Source organism: Mirounga angustirostris, unplaced genomic scaffold (assembly GCF_029215605.1).
Source record: "Mirounga angustirostris isolate CCGP_5_RB_7025 unplaced genomic scaffold, mMirAng1.0.hap1 SCAF_2, whole genome shotgun sequence".
Classification (NCBI taxonomy): Eukaryota; Metazoa; Chordata; class Mammalia; order Carnivora; family Phocidae; genus Mirounga; species Mirounga angustirostris.
This window is the reverse complement of record NW_026991710.1, coordinates 83,723,506-83,748,448: the sequence shown is the minus strand read 5'-3', so window position 1 is coordinate 83,748,448 and position 24,943 is coordinate 83,723,506. Positions and strand designations below refer to the sequence as shown.

Here is a 24,943-nt window from a genome sequence, read left to right as displayed (position 1 = left end):
TAAAAGCAAAGCCCTAAATCCTTCCTTCCTACTACTAAACTTCTTTTTTGATGGAATCTATAATTATCTTTACATAATACTTTAGAATTTATAATGATGCAATCATTCATTTAAAGTTGTGTATCTGTTAATAATCTTAAGAAAATTTGCATTAATTATAGGCAAGTTTCTCAAAATTGTATTTGGAAAGAGAAAGAGTAGAATCGATTGAAATCACTGAACTCTTATGCAATTGATTACAGTGAAAAACCCTTGGGAAGGCAAGGTTTAATATCCTGCTATTTAAGTACTATTTATACTATACATTCATCAAAACCCTTTTTGTGAAAAGTTGTTCAAAGTGACTGATATGATACCTTGTGAATTCTGCATTAACATACCAACAGAGTTAGAGTTTCCTAAGAATGTTGGGTTCCCTATGAAAGAATAACAATAAACAATCATTTCAGTAAGAAAGTTATTTTGTTTTATTGTAACAAAAGTAAACAAAATTAAGCCTTGAAATCCATTTGCTTTAAAAAATCTGACTCTCGGCCATGGAGATATTTCCCAAATTCTCCTGGAAGACTGTCACCCAGACATCTGGGGGTTGGAATATAAGCCATTCGGTACAAAACCAAAAATGCCTGTTCTAACCTTAGGCACCTGACGAAGCTTTGAATATTTAAAAGTTTCTAAGGTTTAAGCATTAATTTTACTTTATCTCCTGAAGAGATTAAATGACCTCTTATAATTTTGCTCAGAGAGATTTAAAGCCAGCAAAAGCAATCTTAAGCTTAATTAGATCAAGAAGCTGTAATTTTCTCTTCCCATATTGCTTGACTAGACACCTAACCTGTATTATAAAGAAAATATATGTGTAAAAGTTCTCTCCTCCCAAAGTAAGTCCATCCAGTAGATAAGGTAAGAGAAAATGCAACAAAAGTATATTTCATCAGCTGAAGAGGCCTACATATAGTAAAGAGGGTTCTGGAGTTACTGTAGTCAAGGAAATCAATTTTGGTAGATTTCAGAAAGACAATTTTGAAAGAAGATATTGATTTTGTTTATCAGGAAAGAGATTAGAGTTTGCAATGGGGTGTTCACCTTCTGAAAGAAAGTCAGGCAATGAATCATGAGAGATACCTGATGAGGTATGTATTGGTAGCTCTTTGATATAGGATACTTAAAATATTCTAATTCTTTAAAATCTAACATGAAAGCAAATGAACTGATTTATTCTTGATAACTTGTACCATTAGATCTATTGATAATGATATTGATTTTAGAATAATCTTCCCAAGAGATGTCCTTTGAAGTACTGTCTTTGCTGTATACATTTTCTTATCTATTGAATGTCAGTTATTAAATCAAGACCTTGGAGGATTCCTTATGGATTCATCTGGCTGGGAGGTCCTCCTTAAATATGTATTGTTGAATTGGCCTTTTCATAAACAGCACCCTGTACCACCTGAGCATTATTTTATTTTGAGTGTGGCCATTATAATATCTACATCTTATAGCTCTTTAATACAAATAAAAGCCAATTAACTTAAGGACTCAGAAGAGAGGGAAAGTGAATTCTGCTATTTACTATCTAAAGTCGGGAAGTAACATTTAACACTAGAAGTACACACGAATACAGGTCAAGATCACAAAACCAAGCAAGGGTACTGGAGTCAGCTATGGAGAGGAAAAAATGCTTATAGTGTAAGAAGATGGAACTTCTTTTTTTTAAATTTTTTATTGTTATGTTAATCACCATACATTACATCATTAGTTTTTGATGTAGTGTTCCATGTGCTATGGTGAGCGCTGTGAATTGTGCAAGACTGTTGAATCACAGATCTGTACCTCTGAAACAAGTAATGCAATATATGTTAAGAAAAAAAAAAAAGAAGATAGAAGATGGAACTTCTTGCCCACATCAAACACAGATACACAAGAAAGCAAACTTATAGAGGAGCAACAGTAAAAAAGGAATTCTACTCAAATTTCACATCTCATTTAAAATTCTTTGTCAACCTGCACTGTCTCTGGGATTTTAAGTGGTCTGTCCTTCCAGATGAGGGACAAACTGAAACAGTTTACAGAAAACATAAACTAAAGTGTTTTTGAATAGTCAGAACTACCTTCACTAATTCTTTAAAAATACATATTTCACAAATCCAGTAACTTAAGAGCTGTTTGCTTTCTGTATTTCCCTTGTCTGTGAAGCTGTGTTCCTTTATCAACCAACTTTAGCCCTTTATCACATGGTAGATCTTCATGAACCCACCTAGTGTTTCCATGGGAACTGAAATCAATATGGTTTTCTTTTGATTAGAACATTATTATTAAGTAAATATTGGTGGTTTCAAAACCTTGTTCTTGCCTAAAAATTGATACCAATTTAATATATATTAAAACTGCCCTCTTCAATTATGATATTTAGAAAAATTTCTTATCAATTGTTGTTATTTTTCTATGCAGGTTAAGCATAATATTTGGCACATCCTAAAGTATTTTTCATGCTCTTTTAATGAAATATGAAATTATAATTTACATTATCCGGAACAGTTTCTTAATTAATAAAGAGATTCTATATCTTTGTGGATATTTTTACATTCCTTTCAACTCTTAATTGGTTGTCCCCCTGCTGTGTAAAGTATTTTTCTGGCTGAGCTACACGTAACAGAGGAATACCCTCTTCCTTCTGAGTAAACATTAGTTGATATTTCTAGTTTAAAGACTCCACATGTATTTTTATAACTTTTGGCATAAGCTGAGACTACTGCAAGTTCCTGAGTAACTTCAAATTCCTTTAGCACAAGGCAGTTCCTGTCAGTGACAGACCTGTGGATACCATTAGAAAGGTGTGTTTTTTTAGAAAATGAAGTAATTATAAGTGTATGAATTTATTAAGCTGAGAGGAAAAAGAAGACAGAATTAGAGGATATTTTTCTCAAATAAAAAAAATCAGGTTAAGCCATGGAAGTGTCTGAGAAGGGAAAGATACCATTTAGAAAAAGAGCATCTTAAGATTTCTTCACTGGTTGGCATAATTGTACTTGAACATAATTTTGTTTTTTTCTGAATTGTTACCAAATTAGAAACAAACATACATTTAAAAAGAACATTAATACGGCAAAGAGTTGGTTGGGTGGTGAAAAATCTGAGAGGTCTGAACGCTGTAAGTAGGTTTCAGAGTATGTGACATGCTGAGAGTATTATCACATACACACACGCACACACGCACACACGCACAGACACTTAAAATGACTAAGAGAAACTATCCAAAGAAAGGAAGGAATAATAAGGAATAATAGTTGGTTTTGTTTTTGTTTTTATTTTATTTTATTTATTTTATTATTATTTGGTTTTAAGGGGTACCATTTTCTAAAAGAGAATGTTAGTTGCCTATCCCAAAGTTTATTCTCTACCTTTTAGAAACAGAATCCTGATTTTATTTTAGTTATTTATTTATTTTTGCTGGGCACATTGCTATCCAACTAAAAAGACTCGATTTTCTGTTCTTCCTTTCAGCTAGACATGACCTTGGGATTAGGTCCTGATTAATGTGATATCAGCAGATGAGTCTTACAGAAACCTTCTCAATTTAATGAGGCCTTCTTTATCCCAGTGTTGTGTTGATAAACTGACTCTCCAAAAAGAAAATCAAAAAGTTCTGATTTATAGTTTTTGCCAATTTCTGTGTTGTATATACTTCCACCATGGCTGATTTCAAGTAACCAAAGTCAATGGACTGAATTGTGTTCCATCCATCCCCCAATTCCTATGTTGAAGCCCTAACCCCCCAAGGTGACTGTATTTAGAGATAAGGCCTTTAATGAGATAATTAAAGTTAAATTGAAGTCATAGGGTAGGGCCCTTATCTAATAGGACTGGTATCCTTATAAGAAGAGAAAGAGACACCCCCAGTTCCATGCGCTGAGAAAAAGCCACAGGAAGACAGAGCAAGAAGGTAGCCACCTACAAGCCAAGGAAAGAGGTCTTGCCAGAAACCAATTTTTTTGTTCCTTGATCTTAGGTTTCCAGCCTCCAGAAATGTGAGGAAAATAAATTTCTGTCGTTTAAGCCACCCAGCCTGTGGAGTTTTGTTATGGCAGCCAAAGGAGACTAATACACAAGGTAATATCACTGAATATGAAGTAGAGAAGAGATGCATAGAATTGACTTTTGCAATCCAATATGAGATGGTGCTGGAACACCAGTGCTTCATCAGGTTGTTCGAAAATTGGGAGTGATAGTAAGGGTCTTAGAAGCCATCTTACTCCATGATGATTATGGCTATACCCTAGGGATTATGGAATGGTTAGTAGAAATAAGTCTGCTCTGGGACAATATTGTGAAGCTGCCATACCAGCCCTCAATACCAGTCAGATTTAGTACATGAAGCTCTGGGTATCACCCAAGAGAATATTTACAGAGAGCAAACCCCATTTTGAGTAACACAGCTGATTAAATCATGAGCCAGATGATCAGAAATCAAATCACATGAACAATTTTTCTACACCAGAAAGAGACTGGAAGGATGGAGGCCATCTTTTAAACTTGATACATCCATAATAGGGAAGGATCCCTGGTATGTTTCCACTTTAGTTTTAGATCCCTCCATCTTAACTTGGTATTCAAAGAAGTACAGAAAAAATTTTTTAGAGACTTAAATCTGTATAGACTCTTCCTAGTGTGGGATACTAATTGAGATCTTTCCTCGCCCTGGAAATCACCAATGAGTTCAGGGATTATATATGAGATAACATGGAATTAGGAGTTCTGTTGAACATGATTCCTCAAGGGTGAAGGGGGACGAACAAATTTGGTGGCTTTCATATCAAGAGATATAAACAGAGGACTGGGAGAAAAGAGGGCGTAATATGAGGAGTACAATACTTAGAGAGAAAGATGATCCCCCCAATTTTTAAATGGTTTATCATACCCTATCCAGAAGCTGAGGGTGAGGTATTCCAGAAAAGCCACTCCTTATGTTTAAAGGAATTGCTAGAGGGAGAGATTAACACTTTATTCCTCAGCTGGATATGTTTAAGTGTTGTCTTGTAACTTATCTCTCTTATCTCCAAATGTCTATAAATATTTGAAATGTAATTAGAGAAGTTATTTTATCAACAAAGAAGTTGAGACACGATTGGGACTTGTCTAAAGTTACCCAGTAAATGGCTCAAAACACAATAAAAACAATGCTTTTGGCCACTAGTTAATTGTTTCTTTGGCTACACTAAAGATTCTGGACAAATCATTAGCCTTTAAAGAGCATGCTGGACACTCTCTTATTCCATAATTGGTGTAGAGAAAAAGGAACTCTATTGTACTGTGCTGTTCAGTGCTGTTCAACGAAACTTTCCAAGAGGATGGATATGTTCTAACGAAGCACTTGAAATATGGTTAGTGCAACTGAGGGAATTAATTTTAAATTTCATTTAATTATAATAAAGTTTAAGTAACTAATGGTGGCTAGTGGTCAACATATTGGTCAGCGTAGCTACAGAGCATAGTTCTCCACCTATGGTTTGTGACCCACTAACACAACATGGTATCAGTTTAGTTGGTTTTGACTAGCACTGAAGAAAATGAAAAGAAATAGAATTTCTATCTCTCTATTTATATTACCCATATGTTCTTGCATGTTGTTCATTTTTCCATTACAGTGCTTAACATATTAATCATAGTTATTTAAAATTCTCTATGATAATTCCAACATCTGTGTCATACCTAATTCTGGCCTGATATTTGCTTTATTTCTTTAGACTATGTTTTTTCTTGCTGTTTGGCATGTTTTGTAATTATTTGTTGAAAACCAGACATGTTGTGTCGGGTGTAAGAACTGAAGTAGGTAGGCATGTAGTGAGAGAATTTGTAGTAATCTGGCTGAGAGGTGGGCCATATTTCATGTCTGCTATAGCTGTAGGTGCCAGAGGCTTCAAATTCCTCTCTTATCCTTGTTTTTGTGTTTCCTTTTGACCTGTTTCCCTTACTACTCCTCCTCAGAAAGATTCTGCATCTTGCAGTATTTCCAACTGTAACCTTCTGCCATTATACTGAGTCCCTTTTGTGGTGGTGGTCAGGTTGGGGCGGGGGAAAGCATTCTAATCTTGTGATTAAATCTTGGTCTTCAAGTGGGCTGGTATCTCTAGGCTGTCACATTCACAAGTGTTTCTCCTGTGACATCGCTTTCCTCCCAACCTTAAGTGAGACAGAAAAGCTAGAGGGGGCTACAATGGGATAGATGCCCTTCCCCTGCTGGGATAAGGCATTCTTAAAGTGGTTTCCCCTGGAGAGTAAGCTACTGCTATGGAGATTATATGGGGAGTATTTCACCATGATTATTCTTCCTCTAACCCTGGCAGAGCCTCTAGAAGATCTTCCTCAGATCTTCACTATGTGAACCTGGTAGGGTTCCTGGAGGCGAATCCCACAAAATTATGGATGCTGTCAGGGGTTTCTTACTCTTGAGCTAGTCCACACCCCACCCCCAGCAATTCATCAAAATTACCATTTAAGTGTGCCTACCACTTTATGGCTCCAGTGACTTCTGCTCCAGCCAAGCAGATCTTGGACATCACTCTCTTGATTTATTTTCCTCTCAAGATTTTGGGATGGTGGTTTGCCCTGCAACCTTAGTTCTCTGAAGAGTTCAAGAAGTCATTGATTTTTCAGTTTGTTTAGTTTTTTCTTGTTATAAGAATAGGAGTGACAACTTCTAAGTTCTTCACATATCAAGGCTAAAACTGTTACTCTAATGACTACCTTTGCTTTAATTATATATTTCTGAGTATGTACTGAGTTATGATGTAAAATGAAGTTCTTGCTAGGGTTAAAAAAATGTTAACAAACAGTAGCATGAGGCAGAAAAAATAAGACTCTGGGGCCATTTCTACTGAGGCACGTCCCATCCATTTTCCCATACACATTCATGGAACCGTCCTATATACTGTTACATTTGGTAAGAAAATTTCTCATTAATTTCCAGAACATACTAATTGAAAATAAGAGTTGGAGAGGTTAAATAGCATAACTGGTAAAGAGTGGTTTACTTGTTTTTTACTACAAATTTGCTGTTCAACCACATAGACAGGATATGGCTTGGCCAATATTCTGGCCATACCATACAAGATATGTATATCTTGAAAGGTGTAGACTATTAGTTTTCTGCTTTTCTGAAAAACATCTGCATTTTGACATAATTTGTTCTTTGTATTGCTCTTAGCTACTAGGTAAACTGAACATATAATCTTAATGCAAATAATTTTATTTGACACTTTGATTTGCTATTTGGGAAATATTATCTAAGTACTTATAAATTTGCAATATTGATTTTTCTGTAGCAATTTTAGTCTAACTAGATTTAGTTTAAACTTGAAAACTAATTAGTTAGAAATTAATGTTCATTAAATCATTTTAAAATGTGGCATAAATAAGGGGCTTTGGAAGAGAAAGAAAAGAGACAAAGTTCTTTCTCATCTCACTTCTACATATCTTTGTCCATGACAGGGACCAGTATCTGAAATGTTTATAAATGTTTGGTGTACAGTCCTTCCTTTTCTATTAGCTATAATCACGCCTCAGATAAACCTCATTGGCTACGATACTGCCACTGCGCAAAGCTCCTTCCTTTTCTATAATTCAACTCTGGACTAACCTGTGTAAGGAAATCCATAGAGGAGATGCATACTTTTCATAACACAATAGAATTGTTTGTAAGTGTTCTATAAAAGGGCTTCATAATAGCTACATTCCAAGAGAAAAAAAAAGTTCAGGATGCATTTGACATAGTATTTAATTTTAAATGTTTTTACTACATTTCTAGATTCATAATAAGATTATGTACTTTTTATTGTAAAATATTTTATAAATTTCACATTTGTCAACTTTTATAAGGTAATTTTATTCTTTGATTGTAAAATGATATCATAAATTCAAAAACCAAATAGTCTTACATTTATATCAAAACATCAGAAATTAACATAGTAGATTTTATTTTAAATACAATTCTTGTGTCAGGTGTGGCTATTCCATCTAGAATTTTAAATCTGATACAATTTATAATGCTGCAAACAAAGGTGGATAATAAAATGGTTAACCTCATAAATTAAATAAGGAAAAGAGGGAAGATTGTACATAGAAATGGTACCATGGTGATAAATAGTGAAAAAGAATCATGCTTTCAAAGAATCCAAAAATATATTCACAGGCATGGCAAAAAAAAAAAAAAAAAAAGGAAAGGAAAGAGGTCATGAATGAAAGTCCAAATGTTCATTAATCCTATTACAATAAAGCAAATATTTTTAGTTCCATATTGAATTACTGACATATATTAAAGTGCTCTCTGTTGATGTATTTAAAACGATGTGATATTGCGGGTGGTCATTTCACCACATGGTGCACAAGCTAATTTCTCATAAATTACACTTTCATGCTTTTGAGAATCCAGATTACTAACAACCACCTCGGGTATGTGAAAGCTACACACAGGAAGCACCTGCAGAACAATATTAGTTTCTGGAAGGAAGTGAAACTATTTATCATAAATTTATTGAAAGAAACTCAGGATGATGTTTTATATTTATTAATGCATAAAAAAGTTTCTTACCTAAAGCTTTCATCCACCAGACTGTCTTATTCCAACGGGTTGGCTGTGTCCTAACACATTTACTATTTGATGTAAATTCAACCTCCACAGTATCACCAACGACTTCATCTCTCAAAATAATAAATATTTCACCAGGATTCTATAAGATAAAAAATATTACCCAATTAGGGCCTTGAAAAAGTTTACATTAACCAAAAAACACATTATATTTATTAATGACAAAGTTTGCACATGATAATTATGTCTTCCACCATGTCCATATTTTCAACTATGTTCAGAAATAAAATACATAAATGTGATTCTCACTACATTTCAACTTTATCAACTTTGCGTCTGTTTTTTTCTCCAACCCCATCTTTGGCAACTGAAAAAACAGTGAGGACACAGTTGTTCCCTTTTCCTCTTGATTCGTCCCTGTTTGTGAGGCTCCCTATCTCAGGGTAATGAGCATCACTTCACAGATCTCCAGGGAGCTATAATTTGCAACCAAATCCTTTTTTTCCCCAAATCCTTTTCCTTCACCTAGAACTTGGTACATTTATCTATAAATGAGAGGGTTGAATAAGTTTAGCTCTAAGATCTCTTAATATTTTAAATATGAGCTTTAATGTCCAATGTTTTAAATGTCCAATAGTTTTAAATCTTACCTAATAGAGATTCTCTCTTTATTTGTGATGAGTATCTGTGAAGGTTACTGAGTTGACTAAAGGTTATAAATCTAAAAGTTTTAAGATTTTATTGAGGTAGAAAAGCTAAGTCTATGTACATAAGGCAAAAAAGGGTTATTGAAAACTCTTTTGGAAAAAAAAATCTAGAAAAAATAATTAGGCATAAAAAGATTGACATTAAGGGGGAGGACCAAAGTGGTGGAGGAGTAGGAGACCTGGATTTCATATGGTCTCAGGAATTCAGCTAGATAGGGACCAAACCATTCTGAACACCTACAAACTCAACAGGAGATCAAAGAAAAGAATAGCAACAACTTTCTGAACAGAAAAGTGACCACCTTCTGGAAGGTAGAAGGACAAGTGAATCCGAGGCGATATTCGGGAAGATAGACGGCAGGGGAGGGGGCCTCTGTCAGCCGCTTCTGGCAAGTGATAAGAGTAGCAGAGCAGAAAATCAGAACTTTTAGAAGTCGGCTCTGCTGAGGGACGTCGCTCCAGTGGCTAAGCGGGGGGTGGAACCCTAGCTGGGACAGTGTGGTCTCAGGACCCTCGGGGTCACAGAAAGACTGGGGGTGCCTGAATGCGGCAGAGCTCCCAGGTATCGGAGCAGGGAAGTCGGCTGCAGAGTCGGAGCCGAGGAGTGGGCTCACAGCTCCGGGTTGCCATAAACCGTGATCCAGGCACAGTCAGGCCACTGCTCCTCCAGCAGGGACCCAACAAGCAGCAGATCTGGGGAGACTCCCCTTCCTCCCCAGGGAGGAGCAATGCGGGAGTGCACCGCAGGGATCTGCTGGGTTTGGAGACTCCACACGGGATCGGGTGCCAGAGAGAAATGCTCGGTCACAGACCGGGTGAGCACGGAGTGTGGCTGGAGATGGGGAGACAGGGAGTGACTGACTGCTTTTCTTTGGGGTCTCACTGAGGAGCGGGCCCCGAGTTCTCAGCTCCTCCGGGGCGGAGACTGGGAGGCTGCCATTCTCACTCTTATCCTCCAAAGCTGTAGGGAAAGCTTGCAGGGAACAAAAGCTCCCGAGAGCAAACCCGGGCAGATTACTTAGCCTGGACCTGGCAAGGGTGGGGCAATTCCGCCTCCAGCAAAGACATTCAGGAACCAGGGCAACAGGCCCCTCCCCCAGAAGATCAGCGAGAACAGCCTGCTAAGACCAAGTTTACCCATCAATGAGAACGGCAGAACTCCAGCGCTAGGGGAATATTGCACAAAGAGTCCATGGCTTTTTTTCCATGATTCTTTAGTCTTTCAAAGCTAATTTTTTTTAAACTTTTTTATTTTATTTTTTTGAATTTTTCTTTTTCTCAACCAACATCTTAATCAACCCCTTTTAAAAAAATCTCTTATTTTTCATTTTTAGAGTCATATTCTATCCCTTCATAGTAGTTACCCTTATTTTTGGTATATATATATAAGTTGTTCTCTCTGTAAAATTTTGTGATAGTTTCTTCTAACAGATCAAAATATACCCTAAATCTCTAGTGTATGGCTTTGTTCTAGTCTCCTACCTGATCACATTCTCTCCTCCCCCTTTTTTTTTAAATCTTCTTTCTTTTTTCAACCAACTTCTTATCAATTCCTTTTATAAAATCTTTTATAATTTTCATCTTTACAGTCATATTCCAACCCTTCATCGTATTAACCCTTATTTTTGTACATATATAAGTTTTTCTTTCTTTAAAATTTTGGGAGGCACTTTTTTCTAACAGACCAAAATACGCCCCAAATCTAGTGTGTGGCACTGATTTATGCACCAGCCTGATCATATTTGATCATATTCTGTTTTTTTTGTTTTGTTTTGTTTTTGTTTGTTTTTATCTTTATCTTTTTGTTGTTGTTGTTCTTTTTTCTTTCTTTCCCTTTCTTTTCCACTGGTTTCAGATCTTTTCTGTTCTGTTTAGTGTATATTTTCTGGGGACATTGTTACCCTGTTAGCATTTTGTTCTCTCATTCATCTTTTCTCCTCTGGACAAAATGACAAGACAGAAAAAAATCACCTCAACAAAAAGAACAAGAGGCAGTACCGACTGCCAGGGACCTAATCAATATGGACATTAGTAAGATGTCGGAACTAGAGTTCAGAATGATGATTTTAAAGATACTAGCTGGGCTTGAAAAAAGCATGGAAGTTATTGGAGAAATCTTTCTGGAGAAATAAAAGAAATAAAATCTAACCAAGTCAAAGTCAAAAAGGCTATTAATGAGGTGCAATAAAAAATGGAGACTCTAACTGCTAGGATAAATGAGGCAGAAGAGAGAATTAGTGATATAGAAGACCAAATGATGGAAAATAAGGAAGCTGAGAAAAAGAGAGATAAACAACTACTGGATCAGGAGGGCAGAATTCGAGAGATAAGTGATACCATAAAAAAAAACAACATTAGAATAATTGGAATCCCAGAAGAAGAAGAAGAAAGAGAGAGAGGGGCAGAAGGTATAATGGAGCAAATTATAGCAGAGAACTTCCCTAATCTGGGGAAGGAAATAGGCATCAAAATCCAGGAGGCACAGAAAACCCCCTCAATATCAATAAAAATAGGTCAACACCCTGACATCTAATAGTAAAACTTACGAGTCTCAGAGACAAAGAGAAAACCCTAAAAGCAGCTCGGGAGAAGAGATATGTAACCTACAACAGTAGAAACACTAGATTGGCAACAGACCTATCCACAGAGACCTGGCAGGCCAGAAAGGACTGGCATGATATATTCAGAGCACTAAAAGAAAAATATGCAGCCAAGAATACTGCATCCAGCTAGGCTATCATTGAAAATAGAAGGAGAGATAAAAAGCTTCCAGGACAAACAGAAACTAAAGGAATTTGCAAACAGGAAACCAGCCCTACAAGAAATATTGAAAGGGGTCCTCTAAGCAAAGAGAGAGCCTAAAAGCAACATAGACCAGAAAGGAACACAGACAATATACAGTAACAGTCATCTTACAGGCAATACAATGGCACTAAATTCCTATCTTTCAATAGTTACCCTGAATGTAAATGGGCTAAATGCCCCAATCAAAAGACACAGGCTATCAGATTGGATAAAAAAACAAGACCCATCAATATGCTGTCTGCAAGAGACTCATTTTAGACCCAAAGACACCCCCAGATTGAAAGTGAGGGGGTGGAAAACCATTTACCATGCTAATGGACACCAAAAGAATACTGGGGTGGAAATCTGTATATAAGACAAATTAGATTTTAAACCAAGGACTGTAATAAGAGATGAGGAAGGACACTATATCCTACTTAAAGGGTCTATCCAACAAGAAGATCTAACAATTGTAAATATCTATGCCCCAACATGGGAGAAGCCAATTATATAAGCCAATTAATAACAAAAGCAAAGAAACACATCAACAAAAATACAATAATAGTGGGGGACTTTACCACCCACCCCCCCACTGAAATGGATAGATCGTCTAAGCAAAAGATCAACAAGGAAATAAAGACTTTAAATGACACATTGGACCAAATGGACTTCACAGATATATTCAGAACACTCCATCCCAAAACAATGGAATACACATTCTTCTCTAGTGCCCATGGAATATTCTCCAGAATAGATCACATCCTAGGTCACAAATCAGGTCTCAACTGGTACCAAAAGATTGGGATCATTCCCTGCATTTTCGGACCACAATGCTTTGAAACTAGAACTCAATCACAAGAGGAAAGTTGGAAAGAACTCAAATACATGGAGGCTAAAGAGCATCCCACTAAAGAATGAATGGGTGAACAAGGTAATTAAAGAAGAATTTAAAAAATTCATGGAAACAAATGAAAATGAAAACACAACTGTTTAAAATCTTTGGGATACAGCAAAGGCGGTCCTAAGAGGAAAGTATATATAGCAATACAAGCCTTTCTCAAGAAACAAGAAAGGTCTCAAATACACAACCTAACCCTACACCTGGATTAGGAGCTGGAGAAAGAACAGCAAATAAAGCCTAAACCCAGCAGGAGAAGAGAAAGAATAAAGATCAGAGCAGAAATCAATGAAATAGAAACCAAAAGAACAGTAGAACAGATCAACGAAACTAGGAGCTGGTTCTCTGAAAGAATTAGTAAGATTGATAAACCCCTGGCCAGACTTATCAAAAAGAAAAGAGAAAGGACCCAAATCAACAAAATCATGAATGAAAGAGGAGAGATCACAACCAACACCAAAGCAATACAAACAATTATAAGAACATATTATAAGCAACTATATGCAAGCAAATTAGATAATCTGGAAGAAATAGATGCATTCCTAGAGATGTATCAACTACCAAAACTGAACCAGGAAGAAATAGAAAACCTGTATAAAGCTGAAGGAAATTGAAGCAGTCATCAAAAATCTCCCAACAAACAAAAGCCCAGGGCCAGATGGCTTCCCAGGGGAATTCTACCAAACATTTCAAGAAGAATTAATACCTATTCTTCTGAAACTGTTCCAAAAAATAGAAATGGAAGGAAAATTTCCAAACTCATTTTATGAGGCCATTACATTGATCCCCAAACCAGACAAAGACCCCATCAAAAAGGAGAATTACAGGCCAGTATTCTTGATGAACATGGATGCAAAAATTCTCACCAAAATACTAGCCAATAGGATCCAACAGTACATTACAAGGATTATTCACCACGACCAAGTGGGATTTACCCCTGAGCTGCAAGTTTGGTTCAACATCTGCAAATCAATCAGTGTGATACAATACATTAATAAAAGAAAGAACAAGAACCATATGATCCTCTCAATAGATGCAGAAAAAGCATTTGACAAAGTACAGCATCCTTTCTTGATCAAAACTCTTCAGAGTATAGGGAGAGACGGTACGTACCTCAATATCATAAAAACTATCTATGAAAAACCCACAGCAAATATCATTCTCAATGGGGAAAAACTGAGTGCTTCCCCCTAAGGTTGGGAACACAGCAGGGATGTCCACTATCACCACTGCTATTCAATATAGTATTAGAAGTCCTAGCCACAGCAATCAGACAACAAAAAGAAATAAAAGGCATCCAGATCAGCAAAGAAGTCAAACTCTCACTCTTTGCAGATGATAGGATACTTTATGTGGAAAACCCAAACAGCTCCACCCCAAAACTGGTAGAACTCATACAGGAATTCAGTAAAGTGGCAGGATATAAAATCAATGCACAGAAATCAGTGGCATTCTTATACACCAACAAGACAGAAGAAAGAGAAATTAAGGAGTTGATCCCATTTACAATTGCACCCAAAACCATAAGATACCTAGGTATAAGTCTAACTAAAGAGGCAAAGAATCTGTACTCAGAAAACTATAAAATACTCATGAAAGAAATTGAGGAAGACACAAAGAAATGGGAAAACGTTCCATGCTCATGGATTGGAAGAACAAATATTGTGAAGATGTCAATGCTACCTAGAGCAATCTACACATTCAATGCAATCCCCATCAAAATACCATCCACTTTTTTCAAAGAAATGGAACAAATAATTATAAAATTTTTATGGAACCAGAAAAGACCCCGAATAGCCAGAGGAATTCTGAAAAAGAAAAGCAAAGCTGGCGGCATCACAATTCCGGACTTCAAGCTCTATTACAAAGCTGTCATCATCAAGATAGTATGGTACTGGCACAAAAACAGACACAGAGATCAATGGAACAGAATAGAGAGCCCAGAAATGGACCCTCAACTCTATGGTCAACTAATCTTCGACAAAGCAGGAAAGAATGTCCAATGGAAAAAAGACAGTCTCTTCAACAAATGGTGTTGGGAAAATTGGACAGCCACATGCAGAAGAATGAAACTGGACCATTTCCTTACACCACACACAAAAATAGACTCAAAATGCTTGAAAGACCTCAATGTGAGACAGGAGTCCATCAGAATTCTAAAGGAGAACACAGGCAGCAACCACTTCGACCTCAGCTGCAGCAACTTCTTCCTAGAAACATTGCCAGAGGCAAGGGAAGCAAGGGCAAAAATGAACTATTGGGACCTCATCAAGATAAAAAGCTTTTGCACAACAAAAGAGACAGTCAACAAAACCAAAAGACAACCGACAGAATGGGAGAAGATATTTGCAAGTGACATATCAGGTAAAGGGCTAGTATCCAAAATCTATAAAGAACTTAAACTCAACACCCAAAGAACAAATGATCCAATCAAGAAATGGGCAGAAGTCATGAACAGACATTTTTCCAAGGAAGACATCCAAATGGCCAACAGACACATGAAAAAGTGCTCAACATCGCTTGGGATCAGGGAAATCCAAATCAAAACCTCAATGAGTTATCACCTCACACCAGTCAGCATGGCTAAAATTAACAAGTCAGGAAACGACAGATGTTGGTGGGGATGCGGAGAAAGGGGAACCCTCCTACACTGTTGGTGGGAATGCAAGCTGGTGTAGCCACTCTGGAGAACAGTATGGAGGTTCCTCAAAAAGTTGAAAATAGAGCTACCACATGATCCAGCAATTGCACTACTGGGTATTTACCCCAAAGATACAAATGTAGGGATCCGAAGGTGTATGTGCACCCCGATGTTTATAGCAGCAATGTCCACAATAGCCAAACTGTGGAAAGAGCCAAGATGTCCATCGACAGATGAATGAATAAAGAAGTGTGGTATATATACACAACGGAATATTACGCAGCCATCAAAAGGAATGAAATCTTGCCATTTGCAACAACATGGATGGAACTGGAGGGTGTTATGCTAAGCGAAATAAGTCAATCAGAGAAAGACATGTATCATATGACCTCACTGATATGAGGAATTCTTAATCTCAGGAAACAAACTGAGGGTTGCTGGAGTGGTGGGGGGTGGGAGGGATGGGGTGGCTGGGTGACAGACATTGGGGAGGGTATGTGCTATGGTGAGCACTGTGAATTGTGTAAGACTGTTGAATCACAGACCTGTACCTCTGAAAAAAATAATACATTATATGTTTAAAAAAAAAAGAAGATAGCAGGAGGGAAAGAATGAAGGGGGGGAAATTGGAGGCGGAGACGAACCATGAGAGACGATGGACTCTGAAAAACAAACTGAGGGTTCTAGAAGGGAGGGGGCAGGAGGATGGGTTAGCCTGGTGATGGGTATTAAAGAGGGCATGTTCTGCATGGAGCACTGGGTGTTATACACAAACAATGAATCATGGAACACTACATCAAAAACTAATGATGTAATGTATTGTGATTAACATAACATAATAATAAAAAAAAGATTGACATTAATACAGAGAAAAAGAAGAAATAAATATTTCTTGAGTATCTATTTTATACTAGGAATTATGTGAAGCACTTTTAATATAAAGATATTTCCTTTAATCCTAACCAAAACTACATACACTGAAACCAAAATGGAAGACTATTAGTTTTCTCTCTTTTTTTTTTTTTTAAAGATTTTATCTATTTATTTGAGAGAGAGAATGAGATAGAGAGAGTGAGCATGAGACAGGGGAGGGTCAGAGGGAGAAGCAGACTCCCTGCCGAGCAGGGAGCCTGATGCGGGACTCGATCCTGGGACTCCAGGATCATGACCTGAGCCGAAGGCAGTTGCTTAACCAACTGAGCCACCCAGGCGCCCCTAGTTTTCTCTTTTAAGAACAGGGTAGCTAATACAGAGAATTACATTCTGAAGATTAATCAGAGCTATTTAAATCAAAATCTGTTCTCTACATTGTGCTGTTTAACCCTTCAAAGTGACCAAAATGAAATACCATTTTTATGTTTATCTCAGATATCACCTTCCAAATGCTTTCTTGAAAGCCAAACTAATTTCAGTCCCTCACAAAATAAATAGAAACCTCATTTATACACTCTTACAAAACTGGGTTTACCCAAAAGTCATTAACTTCAAAGTTCTCTTATTTAGAAGTTATCTCCCTAAGCATAAATCACCTACAGATAAAACTTGTATTTTTAATGCTCTGTACCAAAGAGTTTCTATGAATATGTTGATGTCACAGAATTGGTTCAACTGACAGACCTCAGGAATTTTTCCACCAGAGTCTAGTGCTCCCAAATATTTGCCTGAAGAATATTTTAAACTAAATTTCTCATCAATTACATTGCAAATGGAGAAAAGATATCACTATTCCAGTTAACACATATTCCCACTTGTCAAGAATGCCTTGCTGTTTCTTTCCCCATGCCTCACCAAGGCACTGCTTCATGTGACCCCTGAGGTCAGGAATGTGAGCCCCTCCTGTTCCTCACATCTGCCACTTCCTCTTCACAGGACCTCATGTTTAGCTCAGTTTCCTTAGTTCCTTTGTTGCTCACATCTGTCACTTTACTGCAAATATTTAATGACTTCCCATTGACTTTTGCCCAGATCCCCAAGATCCTCTGCTTCAAAGTTCTTCAGAGCTCTCTTTCATAGGTACACCATATCTTGTCTAACTTTGACCTCTCCCCTCCCAAAGTTAGTAAGCTTAAGAAACCTCTGCCAATGTTTTATTCACCCAGCTAACTCATTCTCATTCATGAATGCTCACACAGGTTATTTCTTGTGCATCAGATTCTCTCCTTAATAGAGGGCAGGACTCTACCTTTCAACCATTTCCAAAGAACAGTTTTCAACAAAAGACCATCATACTGACCACCCTAAATGAAGCACTGACATCTTCATTTGTACCCAGGGCCAGCTTCATGGCATACAACTTGTGCAGTTGCAGAGGCCCTGCACTTAGAAGGCCCTGCACTTTGTTTAACGTTCTGCTGTCACTCCCTTAAAGTGCTTACTAATTTGAACAAGGGCCCCTACATTTTCACTTTGCACCAGGCCTGTTTGTACCTAATGTTGGTGTACCATTTAGTTCCTACTCTCCCTCCATTTCCTCACACTTATCCTCTCCATCAAGGTCTGACTCAGGTTTCACAAGCTCCATAAATCCTCCCTACAACTTTAGCCCACAATAACTTCCAAAGGAATCATGGAGCATTTCATACCCATACTCCTCATTTGACCTTTTCTGAAAGTCATGCCCTCTGCTCTTAATTAGTTTTTCATGTCTATGTCTTGGCTTCCCAGCTAGATTTTCCACATCCTGAAGTATTTTTTGTATTTTCATATCATTGTGGCATCTTGCAAGAATTATGTACATAGGAGACAATCTGTACATATTTTTAAAATTAAGATGGAATAAGTCTGTTAGAATATGATATTTTGAAACTGAACATGCCCAACTCTACTTCTTACACCCCTTAGGACTCACCACTTCATCTGTTTCCTGCATCTCCAAGGAGGAAGCGGCCTGCTCTAGGAGGGAAGGTCTGCACTGTCCAGCCTTGTCCTTAACTATTATGCACATCTTAATTAAAAATACAATTATATGGGTACATTTAATTAAATAGAGAAAGTACTATGACACTCAAATGATCGTAAATTTGGTTTTATCAGTTACGAAGCTATTTTGCTCTCATTCTTTCTGACTCATCTGTTTATCCCTTATTTGGTTCTGAACATTCAGAGCCAGAAAGAATTCTGATAATCATCACTTCCAAAGTCTAAAGTTTTGTGGCATTGGTCACAATCCTTGAGTCCTAAACAAAAGGACTAGAACTTGGTCTATGATATAACATATAGATGGTGAAGTTTCTGGTTCTTTAGGTTTTAAGGATGTATTACACACAGGCAACAAAGGATTTTTATCCCAGTGGATCATTATGACTTTTGTACACAGACCATTGGCTCTTTTCATGTGTTCATGACTACTTTAATAGGCACTAGTTAACAAGCAGAGTTGCATGCGCTTTATTAAGCCAGGATTGTACAGGTTCCTACAGCTGACCTCTATCTGACCCATGACAGCACAGCAAGGATTAGGTTATGCAATAGTTCTAAATTTGGCTGTTAATTCTCACCTTCAGGAATACCTGAAAAGCTTTTAAAACTGCCAATGTCCAGGCCATCACCCAGACTGTTTATATCTGAATCTTTGGGGATAGGATTCAGGCATTATTTTTCTTAAACCTCACCTAATAGTCCCTACGTGCAGCTTAGTTTGAGAGCCACTTGGTTAAAGAGAAAAGATGTCTTTCGGTCACTGTAAAACCTTACAACCAACGGGGTAGGACTCACAACATAGACATTTTAGGCACTGATACACACAATAATCTTTTATTGCTTTTCCTGTATCTTTCAATGAAGGCACAGGATCAGATTTTAAATTAAGGTTGGTTACCAAGAACTAGTGTGAGATTTGGTATGAAAAATAAGTGGGCAGTGCTGTTAGCATCCGTATATTATTTTAAACTGTATCTGGGGCCAAGGAATGAATGGGTCGGAGGTACCCAAAGTCTTGCGGCTTTCCCATGGGTCCTTAGAATCATACCGCTGCATATAGTCTAAGGGTTTCTTCTAGATTTGTTGACTACATAATCAGGTCTGCACTATGGATTTGGAGACTCACATTACAGTTGTAGCTACAGAAGTATGTCAAGGAACAGGTCAAATAAAACAAAGATCTTTTGTAGCGAATATGCATGTCCTAGGATTTAGATACAAAGACAATTCAATGAAATTAATATATAATAATATAATAACATATTATATTAATATAATTAATATAGATCCAAATGTTGATAAAGCCACTTAAAAGGCCTTGCAAATTATACTATAACTTTAAGAATTAAATTTGCTCAAGAAGTCAACAAGTGACTGGACTGGTTTTAAAACCGTTTCAGTCTTATCAGAAAAGCAGCAGTGGGACAATAACATAAAAATAAAGAAATATCAGTTAATCATACTCAAGGAAGTAAGAGATTCGGGGGGGGGGGAGAGAAAAACTGAGATTGCAATAGACAGATTTCTATCAAAAGGAAGGGAAAATGATAGATTGCAGGCCTGCCTATACAGATAAAACAAGATATACACTACATCAAAAACTAATGATGTAATGTATGGTGATTAACATAACATAATAAAAAAAACCCAACAAGATAAAGAAAAGAAGCTCATTCCTAACTGCTTCTTAGGATGGTGCTCTTGAAGAGGAAATAGTGAAGCCATTCATGCACCTGTGACCAGGGTTGCAGAAAAAACATACGAGGCACAAGGCATCAGAGAGCAACCTACAATACTTCCAACAGGGCCCACTGAGGAAAACATTTAGAGGTTCCCTCTTAAAGCTCCAGGTAAAATCCATAAAAAAGAGCGACTAGATTCACTGCTTATAGATTGTGCAGTCCTAACAAGTGATTCTAGAACAACCAGGTGGATTGCAGAGAAGCCTCTGAAGGGGGGTGCTGAATTCTTGATGCCATTATTAGGTGAGTTGAAGGTAACTTATTACTGTAAGGGCCATAAATATATCTCCTATCCTCGGAGACACAATTTAACCTTGGTACTATTGACATTTTTTGGAAGAAGTCATTGTTGTGGGGACTACCCTAGTATTATAGGATGTTTAACAGTATCTGTAACTTCTACCCACTAGATGCCAGTATCAATCTCCCAGTTATGACAACCAAAACTGTCTGGAGGCTTTGCCAAAAACCTTCTGGGGAAAGAGGGGCAAAATCACTCCCAGATGAGAACTACCGCTCTGAGGGAATTTGCCCAAGGAATTAATGAAGTTAGGACTTTGTAGTAATACACAGCACAGGAAAGAAAAGCTGGTAAATAGAGCAGGACCAGTTCTGGTTTAGATGTCTTCCAGTGGAAAAATGCCTCCCAGGTGGATTTCTCACTAGGGACATAAAGTTGGATAAGACTCATTTATACAATGAATGTGTTTGGCAGGCCTAGAACTTGTTGACTTCCTACCTCTCACGATCAATTACCATGCAAGAAAAAATCAAGAGGAATATGCTAGAAAAACAAATGTGTTGGCTCATAATAAAAAAAATTAAAAACACTAAAATATAGCAAAGAATGCTAATCCTAGAAAAGGTAATAGAAGAGGCCAAATTGAGTAGCAGATTTAAGCTGTTAAGACTTATCCAGGTATTTTTCAAAAAGACAGGGAATAACCTACATAAAAAGAACATTGGAGGAATATCTTCACTAGCACATGAGACACAATGTTGAAGAAAATATATATCCTGCTGTTTTTAAAGTGGCACAAGATTTTCAAGGCCTATGAAATCCAAAATCCAAGGGAAGGAACAATGCTGGGAAAGATTAATAGGCAGAAGGATCATTACTTCCATGCTCCTGGGTCAAAAGCAGTAGCAACATCGCCTGCTGCCCCAGGTAATGTTGATTCTCCAGAACAGATAAGGGAACAGGGAGGGAACTTCTCTAAGAGGCAGGTCCAGACCCAAGCAATTTCACAGCAAGAGGCTGCCGCAGGAGAGACCTTAACTCCCCCTTAATCAGAGAGAATGAAGGTCATGCCATTATATAAAACTCCTACCCAGCTCAGCGCTGGCATGCTGGAAACACAAAACTGTAAGGGAACTCACTAGATTTCGAAGGTGCTGGGTGTGAAAGAGGCATGTGTCAACTAAGACCTGGTGACTAGCAATGTTAGTATGCTAAATGTCTAGATTTTGTAAGACGGTGGCGAAGTCTCAAGTCTCACTTAGTGGGAGAGGGGGCCCTGTTCTTCAGTGGTCTCTACTTACCCACTAATTGGAAGATGTCTCAGAAATGAGTAAGCTTGAGGTTGTGCTTTCAGACAACTGGCATAGACTGAAAGTTATCCTGGCAAATCTCAAACACCATTTTCACTCATTTGGCTACAAATGATCTTTCCTTTGGTACTTGGCCATTGTTACATGGACTCAGATTGCACTAAGATCTAGGTTCTAAGAACACAAGATTTTGGCTGGGATAACTATCTTTCATCCAGAGATCGGTTTATTTTGAATTTTTTAGTGCATGTGGCTGGCACTAAAATAATCTTGTATGACCTTCCAACTCTTAGGATTCCTTAAAAAGTGGGATACCAAAGAGAGATGTGAAAGGTAGTGTCAAAGAAGTTCTTGTCTCTCTGGAATTGATAGCATAATAGCTTAAAACAATGAGTCTTCTGCTTAGGGATGGGGTCTGAGGATGAAGGAATTACATTTTGCCCAACTGCACAGGATTGCTAGTACCAGCAAGAACAGGAGATTCTTTTCCCAAAGACAGCTACTAGCAAACAGACAAATGCAGCCCCTGTCACCCAGTGGCATAAATCCACTGGCTTCTCCCAGAAGGACCCTTTCATGCAACTTCCAAGGCTCTCCCGTTCTCCTGTATCTTTGGCATGTTCCACTGAAGGACACCACAGACACTGAGGACCAGCATCTTTCTATTGTCTGGAGATTATGTAGACCCAGTTTCGGGTCAAGCTCTACCAGTATGTTTATTTTAGTAGTTCATTCCAATGATGACTTAGGAGGAAGACATGTACTCATATAGTCACCTTCTCAGAAATCCACACTCCATCCCCTGCTACATTATCCTTTTATTCCTGAAAGGACCACCTCATCTAGGTGGTCCTTTAATACATGATTTCCACTTAATAATGTAGGCCTTTAATACATGATTCAGAATTGAAAAATCGGTGATCCTAGAATATAAGTATTCTCAAATCCTATTCAAGAATATGTTTCCATTTATAAAAATAAAATCCTTGATCTGGTTAATATGAATCCAACTTTTATTTTAAGTGGCTTGGTATATATAGCAATTATATATCTTTTGGCAACATGTAAAATACCACTTGATAAAATTAGGCTTTCATATATTCTCTAATATTAAATTATTCAACAAATATTTATCAAATGCCTACTAATTGCCAGATATTGTTCTGGGTTCTGAGGACACAGCCATGAACAAAGTAAACAGAAGTGCCCAGCTATGTTAGAGCTTACATTCTAGTGAAATGCAATATTTATGAAAACAATAGAGCCAGCCACTTAAATAAGGTATCTTACTCACCTCACATGGAATTTCAGTAGGAAGCACCATTGCCAGGGGTATGGTGTCTCTTGAAGCTTTTGATAATTCTTCAATTTCCTTTCTCTTACTTATTTCCCCAGAATGTTCCACTCCTAGGTCTGTTGGAATATTGACCTCAAGGTAGTCGTCAGAATCTAGAGAGAAGTTCATGAATGTGAACTATATCATGATTATAACATAGCTAAGGTTATATTATTTCCACCATTGTTATAAAAATTAATTGCTAAATAATTAATTTAATTAATATACAGGACAACAGAATAGTTTAAGATAGCTGAATGTTAATAATTAAAATAATGTTTCACAATTTAACTAGTATTATAACCTTAGTGACTAAACTACACCAACTATATATGTTCATTTATTAGTTTAAGGTTTTCTCTCAAAAAAAATCTAACCACCATTTAACATTTTTCTTAATATTAAATTAGCAAACCTGAAAAAGATGAAACTATCTTTTCAATTACTGTAAATAAGAAAATTTATTTTATTTTTATTTATTTTTAAGATTTGTATTTATTTATTATTTGACAGAGAGAGACTGTAAGAGAGGGAACACAAGCGGGGGCAGTGGGGGAGGGAGAAGGAGGCTTCCCGTGGAGCAGGGAGCCCGATGGGGGGCTGGATCCCAGGACCCTGGGATCATGACCTGAGCTGAAGGCCGACACTCAACCGACTGTTTGGTCACTTTTGTGATTTTGGCAATGTGATTTTGGCAAAACCCAGGCGCCCCATGGAAAATTTATTTTATTTTAAATCAGAATAATTATTTACTCCTTAAATATATTTCTAATTTTTAAAAACAAAAAGCACAACTGGGAAACACCACTAAATAAACTAGTATATCCATACAACACTGGTTTAATAGTGAAATATTAATGTTCATGCAAATGTTTATATGTTCTGTGAAAAGTACATTTGTTCTATATCAGATAAGCTAGGTTTCTTTACAGCAGTATTACTAAGAACAGTGAAATATGCTAATGTGAGTTTTGAATCTCAAGGGGAAAGAATATTTGATTTCTTCTTGTTTTAACATTTAGTAACTTAGCATTTGTTCTCAAATGTTAAAACATTTTTCTCTATTGAAGAAAAAAAAAGTTGTGTTAAGGGTGATGGATAACTGTTTTATTACTCAATGTTTCAAAGCTTAAAGCATCTCATTAGGGTACAGATCAATGTGGCTGAAACCAAGTCTCTAGCAACTAGATCACATGTGTAAACTCTTAGGTCAATTCCAAAAGTATCCCTCAAATCCATAAAGAAGAGAACTGGAAAAAAGGAAAACAGCCCCTGACAGCTAGAAATTGCTCTGACCCTGTGTAAAAACCTTGGTGTTGCTGGGAGCTGGCCCAATGTTCTCCTAGTGAAAGCAACATCAGACATGGCCACCCTGTCACCATGATGGATCAAGTCAGAGATGAGAGATCACTTTGTAGTCATGTCTGAATCCAAGCAAAAACATGAACATTGCCAAAATCACAAAAATGACCAAACATCCCAAATCCTAGCTCCTGTCAGTAGCTATTACTTCTTTGCCAATTTCAGCCTTAGCCTCTCTTTTCATTTCGCTTGCCCTCTAGATAGGGTAAACTACTCCTCCCAGTTTGCCTTGGATTTTCCTGGTTTGGCCACTGAACATGTTGTGTCCCAAGAAGCCCCTCAATCTCAGGCATACTGGGATAGTTGGTCACCTAATTTTGGATAAAAGTCATTAATATATCAAATCAGAAAATTACAACTGCTTTTTTACAGCAAGCAAACTATTGCAAAGCCTTGCTTTCTTTTTTTTCAGATTCATC

At 37.2% G+C, this 24,943-nt stretch overlaps 1 protein-coding gene and 1 pseudogene across 8 annotated transcripts in view; both read right to left on the bottom strand.

The window, feature by feature from the left end:
- BANK1 (B cell scaffold protein with ankyrin repeats 1) overlaps positions 1-24,943 on the bottom strand; it is a 325,956-nt gene that overhangs the window by 218,468 nt on the left and 82,545 nt on the right. For all 8 annotated transcript variants that reach the window (XM_064584865.1, XM_064584869.1, XM_045880678.3 and 5 more), the window contains 2 exons: positions 23,121-23,275; positions 8,588-8,726 (listed from right to left, as the gene is read on the bottom strand). In XM_064584865.1, the coding sequence (XP_064440935.1) occupies positions 8,588-8,726; positions 23,121-23,275 (294 nt within the window). The remainder of the gene's footprint in view (positions 1-8,587; positions 8,727-23,120; positions 23,276-24,943) is intronic.
- LOC123849047 (U4 spliceosomal RNA) lies at positions 7,483-7,603 on the bottom strand (annotated as a pseudogene).